This window comes from Camelus bactrianus, chromosome 2 (genome assembly GCF_048773025.1).
Source record: "Camelus bactrianus isolate YW-2024 breed Bactrian camel chromosome 2, ASM4877302v1, whole genome shotgun sequence".
Classification (NCBI taxonomy): domain Eukaryota; kingdom Metazoa; phylum Chordata; class Mammalia; order Artiodactyla; family Camelidae; genus Camelus; species Camelus bactrianus.
Window position 1 is genome coordinate 135,317,840 of NC_133540.1, and position 18,040 is coordinate 135,335,879.

General features: G+C 61.5%; 1 protein-coding gene across 1 annotated transcript; it reads left to right on the plus strand.

The window, feature by feature from the left end:
• The first annotated feature begins 301 nt into the window (after nt 1-301).
• On the plus strand, nt 302-14,901 carry MXD4 (MAX dimerization protein 4). Its single transcript, XM_074351838.1, has 6 exons — nt 302-468; nt 560-659; nt 4,245-4,274; nt 10,030-10,144; nt 11,176-11,338; nt 11,659-14,901. Exons 1-6 carry the CDS (start codon nt 405-407, stop codon nt 11,814-11,816), a joined length of 630 nt encoding a protein of 209 aa, XP_074207939.1. The 5' UTR covers nt 302-404; the 3' UTR covers nt 11,817-14,901.
• The last annotated feature ends 3,139 nt before the right edge of the window (nt 14,902-18,040 follow it).

The following is an 18,040-nucleotide window of genomic DNA, read 5'->3' on the forward strand; positions in this document are numbered from 1 at the left end:
CAGTCAGCGAGCGCGGGGGCCGGGCCACCACGTGCTGTTGCTAAGCTTGGGCTTCTAAATTGTTACTACTGCGGCGAGCCTATCGGAAACAAGCTCCGCATCTGTCAACATTCTCGGTCCGGCCCGAGGCATTCGGCCGGTTCCCATTGGCCCCGGGCCGGCCCAACGCCCGCCCCCGGAGCCGGAGTGCCTACTTCCATTGGCTGAGCCGGCCGCCGCTCGCCCTTATGTGTCAATTTGAGGGCCCGAGGCGGAGGGTGGCGGCCGAGCGCGCAGGGAGTCCGCGGGAGTCGGGGAAGTGGGGCCGCCGGGCGCGCGGGGCGGGCGGCGAGCGGAGCCGGCCGGAGCGGGCCGGGCAGCGGCCGCCGCCGTCCCGGAACGCGCGCGGGCGGGCGGGCGGGAGGATGGAGCTGAACTCCCTGCTGATCCTGCTGGAGGCGGCCGAGTACCTGGAGCGCAGGGACCGAGGTAGCGCCCGCGCCCCTTTGTGCGCCGGGCCGCGGGCGGGCGGGCGGCGGGGCCGGGGCGGGGGCCCGCTGACCGCGCCGTCTCTCCGCAGAGGCCGAGCACGGCTACGCCTCGGTGCTGCCCTTCGACGGCGACTTCGCCAGGAAGAAAACAAAGGCGGCCGGCCTGGTGCGCAAGGCCCCGAACAACAGGTACCGCCCCTCGCGCGGCGCCCCCGCCCAGGCCTGGGGCCGGGGGCTTACGGCCCCCGAGCGCCCTCCCCCGGCCTGATCCCAGCCCGCAGCCGGGCCACCGCCGTACGCCCCGGCGGCCAGCCTGGAGGAGGAGGCGCGCCTGGGCCTCGGCAGCCCCTCCCGGCCGGCCCCGCCCGCGCCGTCGCCATCTTCCTGCGGGCCGCGCCTCCTCGGCCTCTCGCGTAAACAGTGCCACGCGTACAGCGCCCGCCGCCCGGGGTCTCGTCCCGCAGCCGCTCCCCGCCCCCGAGTTGTTCTGGACTTTTCCGGGCAGGAAAAAAGTTGTCAGGGTCGCAGGCCGTTGCCTTGCGGGTCTGGGGAAACTGAGGCGCCGTTCAGAGCAGCGTGGGGCTGCTCGCCCTGACCTCTGCTCGCCGCGGGTGGCTGGGCCGCATCTCTCCGACTGTCTCCAAGGGCCGAGCCCCGTTACTGGGCTGAGTCCCCGGACCCCAGGGGCCTGCACGAAGCAGACTCATGGAGGCCCTGCCCTGGGCCCCCACCGCTTGCACGGTGCCCACCGCTCCCACCCGGCCTCCTGGCACAAGTGAAACTCTAGCGGCCAGTGAAAGGGTCCCCTTCTTGGGGACAGAACTCCCTTTTTAAGGGGCCGGAAGAAGTCACAGACTGCTGTGCAGCAGCCCATCCTGCTGCCTGTTATCCCTTTCCTTCCCCGGGCTTTGGATCCAAGCTGTAGAAGCCTGAAGGCTGGGGTGCACGTGCCTGGGTGGGGAGTGAGGACCTTCAAGTAGGGCTCCCATGGGATTCTATTCTCCTGGCTGCCGTGGGACCGCAGCACACCTGGCACTGTCCAGGGGCCCACTTTGGCCCTGGACCATGTCACTAGGCTGGGAGCTGCACTTCCAGGGGGCTTTGGGGCCCCTTGGCAGAGGGTGCGGCTCATTCCTGTGGCCTGCTCATTTCTTGGGAAACAGAAAGGCTGGCACAAGGACCCATCCCCTGTGACGTCCTGGCGCCCTGGGCCTGGCAAGGAATTGATTGAGTCTCCATCTGCTCTGGTTGGACATGCCTCTGAGTCCCAGCCTCTGAGTACCAGCCCCTGTTCCCCTTCTGGGGACAGTTTGGGAAAGGACATGCTCGCATCGGGGGACACCACTGTCACAGGCGTCCTCAGTGAGCCAGCCAGGCCTTGCTGTCGGTGATCACTGTCCTACGCACCCTGCCACCCATGGAAAACTCTACGCTATGACCTTTTATTCCCACAGCATGAGGTACCCAAAGCCAATAACTAGAACCCCAAGTGAGATTCTCAGGCACATGCTAGCTAATGTTCACCCAACCTGGTGAAGGAGATGTTACTTTTATCTCCATTTTAGGGCTGAGGAAACTGTGGCATAGCGAGATTGAACTAGTAGCCTGGGGCCACCCTCCCACCTCTGGGACTCCTATTCAGAGGTGGGATCCTGGCCTCCTGCATTCTGCTGGGATGGAGATCTTATAGGCACCTGGGAGGGACAGAGAGGGTCTCCTGAGCCGGGATGCACCTCCTAGCTGCTCCTCTGGGTGGAGCCTGGCTCCCCTGGTGTTTCAGGCCCCACGCAGCTGTCCTGGCCCCACTGGGCCTTACCCCATCCAGAGGATGAGGGGCCAGGGCAGAGCAGGGCCCAGAGGGTCCAGAACCTGGCTCGGCAGGGCAACTCCACACTGTGAGGCTCTGCGACCCCCTACGGAGAGGGAACGGGATGGGCTGTGCAGGGACCGGGATGAAGGGTGGCTGGTGGGACAGAAGGGCAGCATGTAGGGGAGACAGAGGCCCCCATGGTTGCCAGGGCTACAGGAACGGCTTCCGAGGGCCGTGGTTCAGCAGGAGGGGGCCAAGCCGGCCTGCCAGGGGTCCGGTCCTACAGGAAAGTGGGCAAAATGCCCTCCTCGAGGGACTGACATGGGGCAAACGGCAGTGCTGGGAACATGCTTAGCACAGCCCTGGCCAGGGGTTGCCTCCCTCCCCAGGCCACCGTGCTCCTGGGACCCAGGTGAGGAATCTTCCTATGAGGCTCCACAAGTGTCTGGACCAGGAAGGAGCTTCGAGAGGGTTCTGGGCCCCTCTGCATCCCCGGCTGCCAGAGCAGTGCCCCTTCCTCTAGGAGTGGGTCCAGTCCAGCCTGTGAGGGGCAGGTCGGCAGGCTCTATCTACACTGGATAACTCTCACTAACCTGCACTTCCCTCACAAGTGAGCAGACCTGTAGACCTGAAGCATCAGGCTGCAGCTCAGGCCGGCAGGGAGCCTGATGGCTGTGCCCTCTCCTGGCCCTGGCCAGCCCTGGCACAGGTTCTGAGGCTCCTTGCCCAGCCCATGTGACCAGCAGGCCCTCGAGGCCCTGGAGCTTGGGTCTGGAGGCTCTCCCTGGCTGCACAGGTAGGCCTAGGAGCCTGCTGCCGTGGTGGGAGGAGGGGAAGCCATGGGCCCCACTTGGCTATGGTGGGACCACAAACCGTGGCAGGTGGCAGAGGCAGGCAAGATGGGCAGGCCCCAGGAGAAGGGACCAGAGACACCTACTCCCGAGTTCCTGGAGCAGGAGAGAGTGAGGGCAGGCAGGCAGAGGCCAGCAGAGGCTCCAGGAAGGAGTGAGAGGTAGGGGGCATGGGGCACAGGGCATGGTCTGGGGCCTGGACCCTTTGCCCACATGTGGGGTGTCCTGGGGAGGCCTAGGAGCCCTGGCTGGGTCTGCGGGATTCCTGCCTGGACTGGGAGGGTGACCTGGAACTGGATGCTTGGCTGCACTGCCTCCTTGTCCACTCCCAGTCCTGCAGGGCGAATGCTGTGGTACTCAGACTCTGTGCTCCTGTCTGGGGGGCCAGGCAGGCAGGGCTTGGGTAGCAGATGGGGCCACTGCCCCAGAGAGGCCAGTCCTGCCAGACCATGGTCCTGAAAGGAAGCAGAAGGGTCAGCCTGGTCTCCCCACTGGCCCAGGAAGCACCCATCTTCAGTGTCTCAGAGGCCCCTTGTGGGCTGATCCCTCATGTGCCAGGGCCACTCTGTTCCCGGGTGTCCCCATGGATATGGTGGTTTGTAAGCGTGAACCCGACAGGGTGGGGCTGGTGTTCTAGCTGGTGATGGTGGGACAGGATGCCTGTGTGCTGAAGTCCTGGCCTCTGTGCTTACCTCTCCTTGACCTTCTGTGCCAGCCCAGGTGGCTTCCAGGACACCACTAGCCTCGGGGAGTAGGAAGCCAAGAAGGCAGGTGGCTCAGTGCCCAAGCAGCCCTGGGAGTACAGGGTGGGTCAGCCCCTGGACTGGCTACTGCGGCTCCTTGGGCCTCACCCTCCCCTTCTGAGGGGGACCCAGACCCTCCTGCTGGCTGGGCACCTCTGTGTGTTCTGTCTTTGTCACTGGGTGTGAGGTCCCCCAGTCTTTGGTCAGCAGCTGCTCACCTGCCCCAGCCCTCCCTGGCCTGGACCATTCTGGGGCCCAGCCCCTCCCCTTAACTGTCTGCAGGTTCCCAGACCCCTGGGCAGGGCCATCATTCCTGTGCTCTGGTGGTAGGGTGGTGAAGTGAACTCTGTCTTTCTGTCTCTCTAAACAGGTCTTCACACAATGAACTAGAAAAGCACAGGTAAGTGAGCTCCTGTCCCCCCACCTCCAGCTTCTAGCCGACTCCCTGCGTCTGTGCCCGTGCGTGGCTCACCGCACTGCCGGGCTGTGCCCTCGTCTTGGGAATGATCAGTCTTGACGGAAGCGGCCGGGCTCTGCTCTCAGGCATTCCCACACCAGAAGGAAGAAGTGGGGGGTCCAAGCCCTGCTCTTGGGAACTCAGCCTAGAGCCCAGAGCAAGGTGGGGGTCAGGAACTTGGGGCAGGGTCCCTTGTGCTGTGCTTCGGTCATGGCTGGCTGCCGGGAAGAGAAGCTCCAGCTGTTTTGGGGTGTCTGAGCCCTTTTAGGAGCAGCTCCTTAGCTCTTAGGATCAGCGTCCCACCAGGAAGTTTCGGCCCTCTTGGTCTGGGGCCCCCTGCACCCTGGGGCCTGCCTTCCCAGGAGTTCCCACTAGAGTCTTGCCTGCAGGCAGTGGGATGGGCAGCCAGTCCCAGGCCACCTGAGGCTGGTGGGAAGCTCTGGCCCGGGGCAGGATCCAAGGGAGTCCACTTGGTGCCCACCCATGGGCCACGGGGCCAAGTCCACTGCGGTCCTCCTGTCAGGAGTCGGGGGCTTGCAGTGAGAGGCAGGAGGGGCAGCACTGTCATCCCAGGAGGCTCCTCTCCAGCCCCGGTCTGCCCCGGGACCCTGCGTCTTCCCCTGCCGGCCTCCCTCCCCGGGCTGGCCCTGGCTTGGCTGCTCTGGCTGCAGGCCTCCCTCTGCAGCGGGGGTGAGGCATGGGCAGGTCAGCCCCTGTGGACAGGCGTCCTCATGGCTGATCCCAGCGGGCCACCAGGAGCTGTGGGTGGGGACAGAAGCCCCAGAGGCAGGAGCCCTGATGCCGGGGGGCGGGGGGATGACTCCCTGCGGAATGCCAGGCAGTGGCCTTGTCCTGACCATTGCTCCCTTCTGTGGAATGGGCCAGCTCTTCACTCCTTTCTTAGGCTGGAGTGGGGTGGAGTTGGGGTCTGCATGCAAGATGAGCTCTCCTGACCTGACCTGGAGCTTGGCCGCTCTCTGTGTCCCCACCCCCTGCATCTACGCCCACGGCAGCGCCAATTTCCGCTCCCCTGGGATTGGGGCCTCTGCTGGGCGGGCGCTGAGCAGGGACAGGACGCCGTGTTCCCTGGAGGAGCTGCACTTCCTGGACTACTCCTGTGCATTTGTGGGGTTCCTGAGAGACCATGGAGGTGGGGCAAGAGCATGGGCCCAGAGAGCCAGGCAGGCCCTGGGGTTGCTCCCAGGTCGGGGGAGACAGCCAGCCTTGAGTAGGACCGGCGGCCTGGGGGTGCTCTGGGGGAGGCTTCCCCGGGTGGTACCTGGGAGAACAGCCCCTCAGTGCAGCGGGGGATGATGGGGGAGGGTGGGTGGCAAGAGCATTGCAGCCTGCGGAGGAAGACAAAGGCTGGTCTTTGACCCCTGCAGCTGCCCCTTGACCCTGGCCTCCCAGAGCCTGTCCTGAGGCTGGGCCTTACGGGGCCCTTTTGAGATGCAGAGGTGGGGCAGGTGGGTAGCCTGGGGTATGTGTGCACTCTCCCCCAGCCCCATATGGGGGCTTCTGTTCCTGGGTGTGGACAGCCTTGAGAAGCACACAGTCCTGGAGCTTGGGACCCTGTTGGGGACCTCAGTCATGGCCGTACCTGTGGCTGCCTGATGCTGATGCCGGATGCTCCTGGCTGCTGGCCACAGGAAGGGCTGTGTGCTGTCCCAAGGAAGGAAGGAAGCTGGGTCACCTGGCTGGCCCCCCGGGAGGCAGGCCCTGGACACCGCCTTCCCTGGAGGCGTGCCTCATAGGGCCTGCGGGTCTTCCCTTCATCAGCGCTCTGAGCCGGTGGCCACCCCTAGGCCCACCCTGACCTCTCGTTCCCCTCCCTGTCCTCCCATGCAGACAGCAGCTCCAGCGGGTCTGCTTGGGCCAGCGCTCAGCTATGGACCCTGGGGGACTTGGGGTCTTGAGGCCACGTGTTCCTTGGCAGGATGACCCCTCCTCAGCCCAGCTCCAAGCTTTAGCTTCTGAGTGTGGGTCTGGAGGGGCCCTCAGCTGAGCCCCTGCTCACCTCTTCCCAGCACAGGAATGGTCACCGAGGTCCTGAGTGGACCCTTCTGAGGAAGGCCTGCCTCGCAGGTACTCCTGCCTGCCTGATGCAGCCACGCGAGGCCTTGTGAGCCTCCCAACAACTAGGAAATACAGGGGAGCTGCCTTGCTCCCCATCCCACCTGCTGAGGAACCACTGATTGAAGCGCGGCCTGGGGAGGTTCAGAGTGTGGCTCTGCCAGACCCTGCCTCTCCGGTGCTGTGGGATCTGGCCCGGGAGCACTGGGTCCTGTTCTCGGGAGCTGAGGGCTTTTGGTGAAAAGCTGGCTAGGGCCGGCGTCAAGGGCTGGGCTGTGGGCAGCCGCTGGAGGCAGGAGCTGCTATTAACACGATTGCAGTGATTCCCATAGGCAGGTTCTGCCTTCTGAATCCACACAGGTTCCTTCAGGAAGCGTGGGTTTTCAAAGCTCCCAGGAATGCTGGGCGCAGCCATGGGGTGCTGGCGGAGGGCCTGGGGCACTGTAGCAGCTTCAGAGGAGGGCTTAGCGAGAGCCCAGTGTAGCTGCAGGTCCTTGGCACCCCATCCAGCTCTCGGGAGGTGTTGGGGATGCCCACTCCCCACAGGGATGGGGCCCTGGGGCTCAGAAGGGCAGGGCTCCTCAGCTAGCCCTTGGCAGAGCGGGTTCCCAGCCCTGCAGTCCTGGCTGGGTGCTCTTCTGGGGGTTGGCTGGGCATGGCATCCAGTGTTGAACGTGGCACGGATGTAGTCCAGCGTCCTCTCTGCCTCTTGAGAAGCCTCTGCTTTTTTATTTCTGAAGCAGTCTGTTCATGTACGACGCTGATGCTCTGGACCTCCCTGTGCCCACCCCAGAGACAGTGTCTTAGGCAGCTGGGAGGCCAAGGCTGCGTCCTCCTCCTCCACATGGGTACCGAAGGGTAGGGGCAGGACCTTGCTACCTGCTGTTTACTAACTTGACCTTTCCCCTGACCCCACGTGAGTGCTGTCCACCTGTGTCTGCGTTCTCCTCGCCCCTCATCCTGGTGTCCACACAGGACATGTGGCTGTACTGCAGGGTTCTTAGTGACGGCCCCCTGGGAAACACAGACGGGGCTGCAGCCTGCTGGGTCTGGTGCTGGGGGTTAGGTTTATGGGACCAAAACCCTAGAAGCAGAATTGCTGGTCGAGGGTTTGAGTCGCCCTGGTGGCCCTTCAGAACTGCTGTCCCGAGTGCTCTCCCACCAAGGAAGCTGGAGCTGACCCGCTGGCCAGCCCGACGGCTAGGCACACCTTTCCATTTCAGCCCAAACTAGCGTCTCCTTGGTGAGCTTCCCAGTTTCCTAGAGCACTGTGAGGTGCAGCCAATTTTGTGTTGGATTAGCTGTTTGTGTTCTGCAACTTGCCTGTTTGTGTCCGTTGCCCGTTTACACGTTAAAATGTTCCTCTTTTTGTTTTTGATGTATGAGCTCAAATGTCATAAGTACTAGTTATTTGTCTGTTACGTGTTTGCAGATATTTTCCTGCTGTTATTTGTCTTTTAGCTGTGTTTTTTCTTTCTTGTACAAATGTGTTTTTTTACTGTAAAAGTAACGTGGGGTTTTTTAGCATAGAAGATACCAAAAAAAAAAAAAAAAAGCCAAAGCCAAAGAAATAAACGTTGCTAATCACGTCACCTGGAGACACATGCTTCCTGCGCTTCATTGTGTCCTGCTGAGTCTCTCGTGTGTGTCTGCTGCTTGATTATTTGGAATTTCCTTGGGTCACTTGTCACATAGGTGGTTTTATATTTTTACATAGGTGGGCTGACTGTCTTCACTTACGTTCATGACATGAAAATGTAGAACACACTAAAACGATGGTGCAGCTGTCCCCGGGCGGTGGAATTTGGGGGTACTTTTCGTTTGTTTTTTTTCCCGCTTGATTTGCATTTTCTAGTGTTCTGCAAAGATCGCATACTGCATATGTACCCAAATGGTAGATTGTGAGAACTGCCATTTGCTATAGACCCAGTGGGCCAGCACCTCCACTTGTGAACTTAGTGCAGGTGGCAGGTTGGAGGGCCGTCGGGAGGGGGTCTCTGATCAGCGAGCTGTCCTTGAGTACAGAGCGCTGTTTGCTGGTGCAGCTCCGGGCTGCCTGCCCCACAGTTCTTGCACCTTGGAGGTGAGGGGCTGAGGGTCTCGGATTCTGGGGGGCTGTGCGGATTCTGGCATGTCCCTTCCCCAGCCCTGTGTGTGTGTGGAGTTAGGGCTCCTCTCTGAAGGTTCTGTGGCTTTAAGACAGAGCCTGGAGCTGGCTCTGAACGCAGGTCCCCGGGGCCCAGGTCTGTGTGGCCTGGTGGCAGAGCACAGCCTGTTTCATGTCCTGGAAGTTCTTTCTAAGGCCTAACTGGAGTTCACCTGGAGAAGTCTAGGCCTCGGGTGCCATGGGCTGAGGTGCCAGGTGGGGAGGTACTTAGTTAGTGGGAGGGTGCCCTGTGGACGTGGGTGGCAGACTTTTGTCCACGGTCGCAGCATGGTCAGCCCTCCTCTTCTGGGGTGGGGCTGTTATCACTGCTTTGCAGATGGGCTCCTGCCCCACACCAGCTGTCCCCTCCTTCCCTGTGTTTCGGGGACCCCCTCTGTCCAAAGGAATTGCCCATCCATGCCCTCTTCCCTCCCAAAAGCTAGGGGATTCTGGATTTTCTGGGGCTTTGGAATGTATGGATGTAAAGGTCGAACCACCAGGGTTGGCACCCGCTGGGGGAAGGAGCCTGTGCTGGCACTGGTGATGCAGGGCCATTGGACAGCGGGTTGTCAGAGCCTCAAAGAGAAGCCCCCTGCCCCATGTCCTTGGGGTTCCCCTCCCGGTTCCTGAGAGCAGCCTGAGCAGAGCATCTCCGCTTGGAGACCACTTGGGCAGCCTGCAGGGGCCCCAGTGGGACACATGGATATGGCTGAGCCCCGGACCATCAGTGAGCTTTGGGGGTGAGCCTTAGCTGCACCCTCTGATCCCCGCCAGCCTTCCCCCCAGATGAAAGGAGCCAGGGAAGGAGGGCAGATGCATGTCACGGCTCCTTGCCTGAGGCCCCTACTGTGAGCAAACGCCATCGAGTCTCCCGGTTCCGGTTTCGTGGGGAAACTGCACTCATCTGCAAGGACACAAGGACAAAAATCTAGAACAAAGCAGTTTCCCAAGGGATCCCAAACTCAGGTGGAGGGGCTTGTCTGTGGCCCTCCCTGGGTTGGATGGAGTTATGCTTCTGTGGTGACGAGAGTGACCTGCACTTAGCAAGGTGGGGGATGGAAATCTTGTCTGGGGCCCCCTGGATCTCCTGGAGAGCCTGACCAGCACGTGCGCCTCTCCTCCCGCCACGTTGCCCCCCCACTCCTGAACTTCACTGCAGAGGGTGGGGACAGTGGGGTGAGCTGGGGTTCTTAGGGCCTGGCTGTAGCACTCTGAGGCTCTTGGGGGCCTTGGTGGGCTGGCTGGTCACACGGGCTGGGCTTCCAGAGGGCTGTGGGTGCCAGGCTGCTCCAGGGGGCTGGGAGAGCTGCTAGCCAGGCTGGGAGGGGAGCCCCAGAGAGGACCCTCGGCAGGTCCGTGCAGGAGTCTGGCTGGTCACCTCCCACCCTCCCCCAGGCCTCTCTGGCTGCTCCACTGCAACGTCATTGCCCCCACAGGCTGAGCCGTCCTGCCTGACTGTTCTGCCTCTGTTTCTTTCAGACGAGCCAAACTCAGGCTCTACCTGGAGCAGCTCAAGCAGTTGGTGCCCCTGGGCCCTGACAGCACCCGCCATACCACGCTGAGCCTCCTGAAACGTGCCAAGATGCACATCAAGGTGAGCCGTGTTGCGCCCCCGCCTCCACCCCAACACCTCGGCTGACCCCAGCCAGTTCCCGTGCACCCTGGGGGAGTGGCCAGAGGGCCTGCCTGTGGGGTGGGGAGCCGCCCAGCAGATGCACAGTGGGAGCCGGGGGTCTCCAGCGGTTGAGGGCACAGCAGCAGGAGTTGCTGAGGGTCAAGGTAGTGGCAGGCACAGGGTGGGTTTTGTGGGGTGGGAGTGGGAGGTGGTGGTGGGTTGCAGATTGCCCCTGCTGGGCCCCAGGCTGAAGGGGCAGCAGGTGGAGGGAAGAGTTGGGTGGGAGGGGAGGGAGGGGGTTCCTTTGATGCGGTTTTTGGGAGGCCAGTGGGAAGCAGGTGGCCCTGAGGTGGGGAGTTTCTAGGGGCAGAGTAGGAGTTGATCTCCAGGGGTGGCAGTGAGGTGTGGGCCGAGGGAGACGTTGCCTAGGCTGGGCCCCTGAGGCCTTGAGACTGAGACCTGCTGGTTTGGGGGTCTTGTGACACTTGGGCCACGAGGGTGGGTCTCAGTCCTCCCCTCACCCTGCAGAGGTTTGGGCTCCCCCAGGCAGGGTGGCAGGAGCTTTGATGGGGCACAGCGGGGGCCCGGGGGCCCTCACAGAGCAGGCATCATCTCAGTGCCCAGGAAGGTGTGGAGCAGGTGAGGGGGAGGGCGCGGCTCTGCAGCGCAGGCTGGGCAGCCAGATTGTGCAGGAAGAGCCACTGTGGGGAGGACTGTCGGGAGGGGATGTCAGCCCAGGGCTGGGCGGGCGGCACTGTTCCAGGGCTTCAGGCCCACGTGTGACTTGGCTTGGCCGAGCTGGCTAGTGGTTGTGGGCCTTGTGAAGCTGGTCAGCAGACACAGAGCACAGGGCTGGAAGGTGACACCTAGTATGACCGCTTGGTAGAGGGGAGAAGGGGGTGCATTAGGCCATGGTGGGGGATGGGGAACCTATTCTGGCCTCTGTGCCCTAGTGTGGGTCCTGGTGTGGGGAGGGTGCCCCACCCCCGTCATAGCTCCCCTGCCCCCAGAAACTGGAGGAGCAGGACCGCCGGGCACTGAGCATCAAGGAGCAGCTGCAGCGGGAGCACCGCTTCCTGAAGCGGCGCCTGGAGCAGCTGTCGGTGCAGAGCCTGGAGCGCGTGCGCACAGACAGCACAGGTTCTGCCGTCTCCACCGACGACTCAGAGCAAGGTGGGGACGTGGGCACAGCCCTTACAGTCCTTTGGGTGCAGGCTTTGTGCAGCCCTTGGTGGGAAACTGGGCAGGGCGGCAGCCTGGGGCGGGGGTGGGGCGAAAGCAGTGGGCAGCTGGTGCCCGTGTTACGGCGCGTTCCCAGCACTTCGGAGTGCCCTGCGTGAGGTGGCAGAGTGGCGGGGATGAGGACTGGGAGGCACAGAGGCCCTGTGGCCTGCGCCCAGGAGGGCCAGAGCTGGGCTCGGGCTGGGCAGTGTGCTTCCGAAGCCCTGGCTGGCGCCCTCGCCATGTCTGACCCCCTCCTCCGTTCTCCCCAGAAGTGGACGTAGAGGGCATGGAGTTTGGCCCCGGTGAGCTGGACAGCGTTGGCAGCGGCAGTGACGTGGATGACCACTGCAGCCTGCAGAGTGGCGGCGGCAGTGACGGCGGCTTCGGGCCCCCCTGCAGGCGGCCTGGCCACCCTGGCCTCTTGTAGGCCCTGCCCTCTGCTCCTTGGCCCGTCTGCCCGCCTGGCCAAGTGTGTCTGCCCTCCAGTCCTTGAAAGCCTCTCCACGGGCCCACTGCTGTGCCATTCTGGAAGCTCCAGCTGCCACCCGGGCTGCCTGCCTCCGCCCACCTGCTGGTCAGGGCCTGCCGCGCCGCCCGCTCCTCCCGCCTGGGCAGGGACCCTCCAGGAGGCGGGCCGGCTGCCACGGCCCGGAGCCCAGCATACCGCCCACGGTCTGTTCTCAGATTCCTAATCATTCCAGAAGTATTAAATATCATTGCTGCAAACCTCGGCGGGCGCCGTGTGAGGGGCTTAATGACCACCACGGGGAGCTCAGACCCCCTCCCCGGATCCCAGGAGAAAAGAATGGACTGAGGAAAGAAGGAAGGCGTGGCTCTCCGTCCGTCCGTCTATCCATCTGTCGGTCCACGTAGGCTCCTGAGGCGTGGACAGAGGGATCCGTGAAGGGCGGGACTCGGGTGAGCAGCCTGGGGCAGGTGGGTGGAGGGGACCTTTGCACCCGCAGGTGTCAGGAGCTGGGGCTGGGCTCCCAGGGGCTGCCAGGCCACCCCATTCCAAGCTGGGTGGCTTCTGCTCTGTTGTTAGATCCCGCAGATACACGCACGCACGCGCCTAGGCACACACGCCTGCCCGCACACACATGCACACATGTAGACACGTGGTCACTGGACCCAGAGGTCCCGGGGGCTCAGAGAGCACATGTCCTTGGGGCCTTCAGGGGTCAGATGGGCAAATGCTGGCCCCTGGCCTGTGCCTGGATCCCCCTCCAACCCCTGGCTCACCTGCCCAGTCTGTACAGGGAGGGGGACTTCTCCTCCCAGCAGGGGCTGAGGAGTGCTGGGGGCAGGGGTTGAAACCACTGGGTCCTCAGAGGGCTCTCTCATCTCCCTTAAAAACAAAAAAACAAAACAAAACATTGTTGCACTGCCTAGCAGCCCAGAACAGGGCTCCCGGGAGAGAAGCTTTTCCCCAAAAAACAAGAGAGAGATGTTTTCAAAAGAAGGAAGAGCTCTAGAGACTCCCGGCCAAGTGCTGTCGGTGGTGCCGCCTGCTTCCTGTACAAGATTTTTCTACTCTATTTTCCTAGCCGTCCTTGCGTCCTTGTTTGCTGAGGGGTGGGAGCGACCCAGCGTCTCAGGGACTTGTCCGTCTGTCACCGTCGTCCAAGTGTGCCTTGTGTCCTGTGTGTGGCCCCACCCCGACCACCACCACCAGCATCTCCATGTGGCTCACGGGATGCCCCACCTGCCCCACAGGTGCCCTCCTGGGCTCCTCGCCGTGGGCAGCCCCTCCTGGCAGCCAGGGCTTCCTGGGAGTGAGACGGCCAGGCCAGGTCAGGTGGGGGCTGTGTGACAGCAGGGCTGCTTTCTGTCACCTGGCGGGAGGGGCCGTGCTCTTTGCCCCCCGCCCCCCACTGTGCTGCTTGGCCTCTGGTCAGTGGCCTGCTACCCAGAGAAATAAGTTCTTCCCTGTACCCAGCTCGAACCCTCCCTTCTCCTCTGGGGGCAAGGGCTCCAGATTTCAAACATTGGCAGCTGCTGAAGACAACCGCTCACCCCGGGTGGTCAGGCCTGGGCATTAGGAGGCTTCTCCTGGCCTTTTGTTCTCAAAATCCTTGTCCCCGGGGACCACAGAGCAATATTCGGGTGGCAGGGCTGTGGGGCTGACCCACAGCAGTGTCTGCTCCCCTCTCTGGTGCATTGTAACCAATTTCCAGATCGTGGGGGTTAAATTTTGTGTTTCTCTTTGGTCATGCAGATGGATACCCCAGGGTGGGTGGCCTGATGAGGCAGAAAGAGGTTCCTGGGGACAGCTCTGGCATAGGACCTGCCCTACCGGGGCCTGGGATGGCTGTGGAGAGCAGGCTTGTAGGGGGACAGTGCATGGAGTTGGGAGACCACCACATGTTGTGCTGGTGGTTGCAAGGAAAACTGTTCTGTCAGCATCTCCTTCCAGCTCCGATGGGGTCTGTAGTGCCCAGAAGGGGCCTCTCCCATCTGCCTGAGCATGCCCACCAAGTGTTTCTGGCAAGGACCCCAAAACCGTCTGGGCAGGGCAGGAACACCTGTGTGTAAGAGCCTGCTGTAGGAGACCCAGCTGTAGGCCTCTGGGATGGTCTGTGTCCTGGATTCTTAAAGCATCAGCTCTCTAACCACCCCACCCCTAACACCTGGGGGAGGTTCTGCTCCCACCTCTGGCCAGCAGAGTCCTGCCCAGGTGACCAGCTGTGTCCTTCAGTTGGCCTTCTGGCAGCTTAGCCCATGGCTTCTCACACCCCAGTTCCCATGTGGACCAGGGAGTTGGCCTCACTGGCCCTCCTCGAGGTGCTGGGGTCCCGCTAACACTCCCCACCACCAGCAGACACCAGCAAGGGTCTGGTGCTAGAGCTGCTCACACACTTGGCCCCTGCTGGTGGCCACAGGGACCCAGAGGATTGTTGTGGGGTCTGTGGAAAGCAAACGTGACCAGAATAGTGCCACTTGGGGTGCCTGCACCCTCTCTCTGTGTGCCCTCCCACACCCATGTGGGCCAGTGTGGCACTTGGCGGCTGAGATCCTGGAACCCCAGGCTCAGGTTGGGGCCCGCATCCTCACTGTGAGGCGGCCCCCACCCTCAGTGCAGGCCCAGCTGGCTGGGGAGGTTGCCAGTGCAGATTAGGTCTCAGAAGCCCGGTGCCCAGGCCTGCTCTCCTGGGGCAGACAGAGCCATGCACCTATTTCTCTGAGGGCCCCACCATCCTGTCTGCCCCAGACAGTCCCCATCTGCTGGTTGAGGCAGCTTCCCCCACCCCTGCCAGTCTCTCTCTGGGAGCTGACCTGGAGTCCCCTCCCCACCACTGGGCACACAGGACTCCAACCCCCTGGCCATGTTTAGGGCACTAGGGCAGGTTCTGTGCCAGAGTCTGGGGCGGCTGGGGGCCTGGTGCTGGCCAGGTGGGCACGTTACAAGATCCTCGCAGGAGAGAGATGGGCCACCCACCCACCTGCTCGCCAGGAGGGACTGTGCTGTACCATTCTGTCTTTGTAACATAAATACAGATTTTTATACCTCACCTCTCTGGCTTCTAGTTCTTTCCATCACTGCGTTTTGCTCCCCTCCCCTCAGCCTCCATAGGGAGGTCCTCACCACCCTGCCCACAGCATCTGCTTTCTGGGCTAGCCAGCCGCCGCGACCCCACCATCACAGCTGCCTCCCTGGACGGTCACACCTGGAGATGAAGGTTGGGGTTGAGGTGGCAGCCACCCCCACCCTCACCTGTTTTCCAAGCCTATTGCTGCCAGCCTCAGGCTTCACCCTGGCTCTGGGGCTCATGGGGCTCTGTGCCAGCCAGGCGTCTCTTGTCAGGTGCCCTCAGCCCACCTCCGTGTGCCCGTGCCCTTTGTGCACAGCAGCTGCTGGCTCTCAGGGCTTCACAGCAAGAAGCCCTCCTTGGACCTGTCCTCAGGGACCCTGGAACGTCCTGCTGTGCAGGGTTGGGGGTGAGATGGCATCGCCCCAGAAGAGGGCATCAGGGGAGGAAGTGCCCACCTTGAGTACCAGGAACTGGGGACCAGAATGGGGCTCTCCTGAGAGCCCGGGGCTGCCATGGTGGGCAAGCCACAGCATGTTGAGGTGGCTCAGTGAGACCTACTGGTGGGTTTTGGGGTGTCTGTGGGAGAGAACCTACAGGGACCCAGGGGGAATCAGTTCCCCCACCCTCCCCCAGCCGGAAGCAGTCCTCTGGCCTTGTACCTGTGTGAGCCCCCCAGGGACATCTCTAGAAAAGAAGGGAATTCCTACTGGGAGTGCAGCTCAGCCCTTGAGCTGAGGGACTGGGCATGAATGTACGCGGGGGTATTTGAATTCCCAATATTCCTATGATTTTAAATCATCCCTTTTTATTGAGGGCGTAAGTGCTCCAGGAGCTGCGCTAAGCACTTACCGTAGGTAATTAGCAACTGATGTCCTCAGGCTGGGCCCATCTCATAGACGGGTAACAGGCCCAGGGAAGGCTCCTGCCTTCCCCAGGTCACCTACTGGAGGGTGATGGCCCTGGGACCACACCTAGCCCAGTGGGAAGCCCCTCTGGCTGCCAAATGCCATCTCTGTACGTCCAACCTGGATTACAGCAAGCACCCCCGAAGTGGGACGCCTGCCTGGGTCTCAGCCCTCCTGCCCACGCTCTCCCTGGCACTCCTTGGGTGGTCTTGTTGCCCGTCACCTCCAGGGTCAAACCCAGGTGCCTGTGCTCTCCCCACTGCTGGGCCTTCCACTCAGCCCCCTCCCACCCTTGCTCCCTGCTGTCCCTCTGCCCCTCTGCACTCACCACCCCCCACCCCACAGCTCTGGTCGGTGACTCTTCTGGAAGATGGTTCCCGAGTCTCCTCCACCTGGTTTGATCACATCTTTGCTAGGATTACGGCAACCCACAGTGGGTGCTGGGGTAATCGGGCTACTCGGGCAGGGCCCTTTTCAGGCTGTGTCCTTTCCTCCACTCCCACTCCTTCGCCAGGCCAGGCCCTCTGCACTAGCCTCACAGGGATCTTTCCAGAATGTAAATGGGATTACACCTCTCCCCTACTTCGTTTGCAGGGGCTCTCAGCCCCTCCTTCCTCGTTGCCTTCTGCCTCCTCAGCCAGTCCCGAGGTGCTTTATGAGACCCCAGGCCCCTCTGTGCCCCCTTCCAGACAACCCTTTTTCCCTGTCCCCCCCACCCCACCCCCGTCAGGTCATCCAGGTCAGCTCCTGACCCCAGCCGCTCCTGAATTTGAGGACTGGGTTTCCACCTTTGTCACGTGATTGTCAAAGTGCCAGGAGACAAGCTCACTCTCCCCCCGCCCCCCGACCCCCAGCCCCACGGTGTAAGGTGTACGCGAGGTGTTCTTCTGAACAGGAAGGTTAATAGAAGAGCAAGAAGAAGAGCCACTATCTTGCTCAGCTAGAAACAGAGAATCATGCAGACTTGCTCTCTGGCCATCAGGCCCTGGGCGTCTGCCCTCAAGGTCGCTCTCTGCCCCTCCAGGTCCCAGGTTGCCTGAGCTCGCTGGCTTCTTCTATCCCCTGTGCACGAGGCTCCCTGCATCTGTCTCTTGCCCCCCGCTTGTCACTTCTGTTACTGCGGAGTCACTGCTCACACTGGGAGTGTCACTCCCCAACTTGAAGATCGGAGTCCCGTCACCATCACTGAAAACTACCTCCAAAAGCAGATGCTCTTTAACATCAGACGGCAGTTCAATGTCTGAAAAGAAAACCTAAAATACTTTTTAATATCAATAGGATAAAAGAAAGGATTTCCACAGGAAGGAAGGAAACAACAAAAGCACGTGATGCTCACAGCTGTGTTCGGCCTATTTAGTCCTGCTGAGTCTCCTGGGCTTTCTCAGGGGTACTCATTCCTGGGTTCCCTTTATCTTTTAACTCCGCAAGTTCCCCACTAAAACACTAGATGATTTTGATTGGAGGAAAGAAAGCTTGTCCTGGAAGTGTTATGTACTTGCTTTCCTAAACTGCAGGTGCAACCTCAAGTACAGAAATGCTCTAATAAGTCAAGTTTTCAAGGAATCATTTCTGAGTGTATAGTTAAACCTATAGTATTTGTCATTTGTACCCTGGGAGCTAATGCCATTTTGATGTTTATATTTTTATGGCTCTTTTTGGCCCCACAAACATCTCTCAAGCAAATAACTATGGTAGGTCAGCAATTCAGAAATCACATGGAGAATTTGTGGGCCCAGGAAATGATGCAGGAGTCACTAGGAAGACTGGGCAGTGGGCTTCTAGCTCAGCCTCCTGTGCTGGGGCTTTCACCCTCCCGCCCCTTAGGGATCTTTCTGTAAAGCAGCCCTTTTCTCTCTGGCATCTTCTGTCTCCTCTGAGTTCCTCCTCACAGTCTATAAATATCCCCAAGTTCCTCCCATCTTAAACAAAACAAAACCCAAACCCTCCTTCCAGCTCTGCATTCCCACCCCCTCATCTCACGTCCTCCTGCTGCTTTCTCTCTCTCTCCCTCCTTCTTTGCCTCCTCAGCAGAATTTCTTGAAGGCGCTGCCTGCTCAGCCTCCACTTCCTCCCTTTAAGCCGGCTGGGCTCCTGTCCCCGGCTGCATGCCCCCAACCCTGATACCCGTCCCCACGGTGGCCAAGGGAGTCTCCCCAGTCCAGGGGCTCCAACCTAGCCTCCCAGCTTACCAGAGGAACCAGCCTCTCCGGGGT

What these genes read in the sequence shown, in the direction of transcription:
- MXD4 (XM_074351838.1), top strand. Translation starts at nt 405, where the DNA reads ATGGAGCTGAACTCCCTGCTGATCCTGCTGGAGGCGGCCGAGTACCTG. An exon ending in CCTGGAGCGCAGGGACCGAG is followed by an intron (nt 469 to 559) that starts GTAGCGCCCGCG and finishes GTCTCTCCGCAG; the next exon opens with AGGCCGAGCACGGCTACGCC. An exon ending in AATGAACTAGAAAAGCACAG is followed by an intron (nt 4,275 to 10,029) that starts GTAAGTGAGCTC and finishes TGTTTCTTTCAG; the next exon opens with ACGAGCCAAACTCAGGCTCT.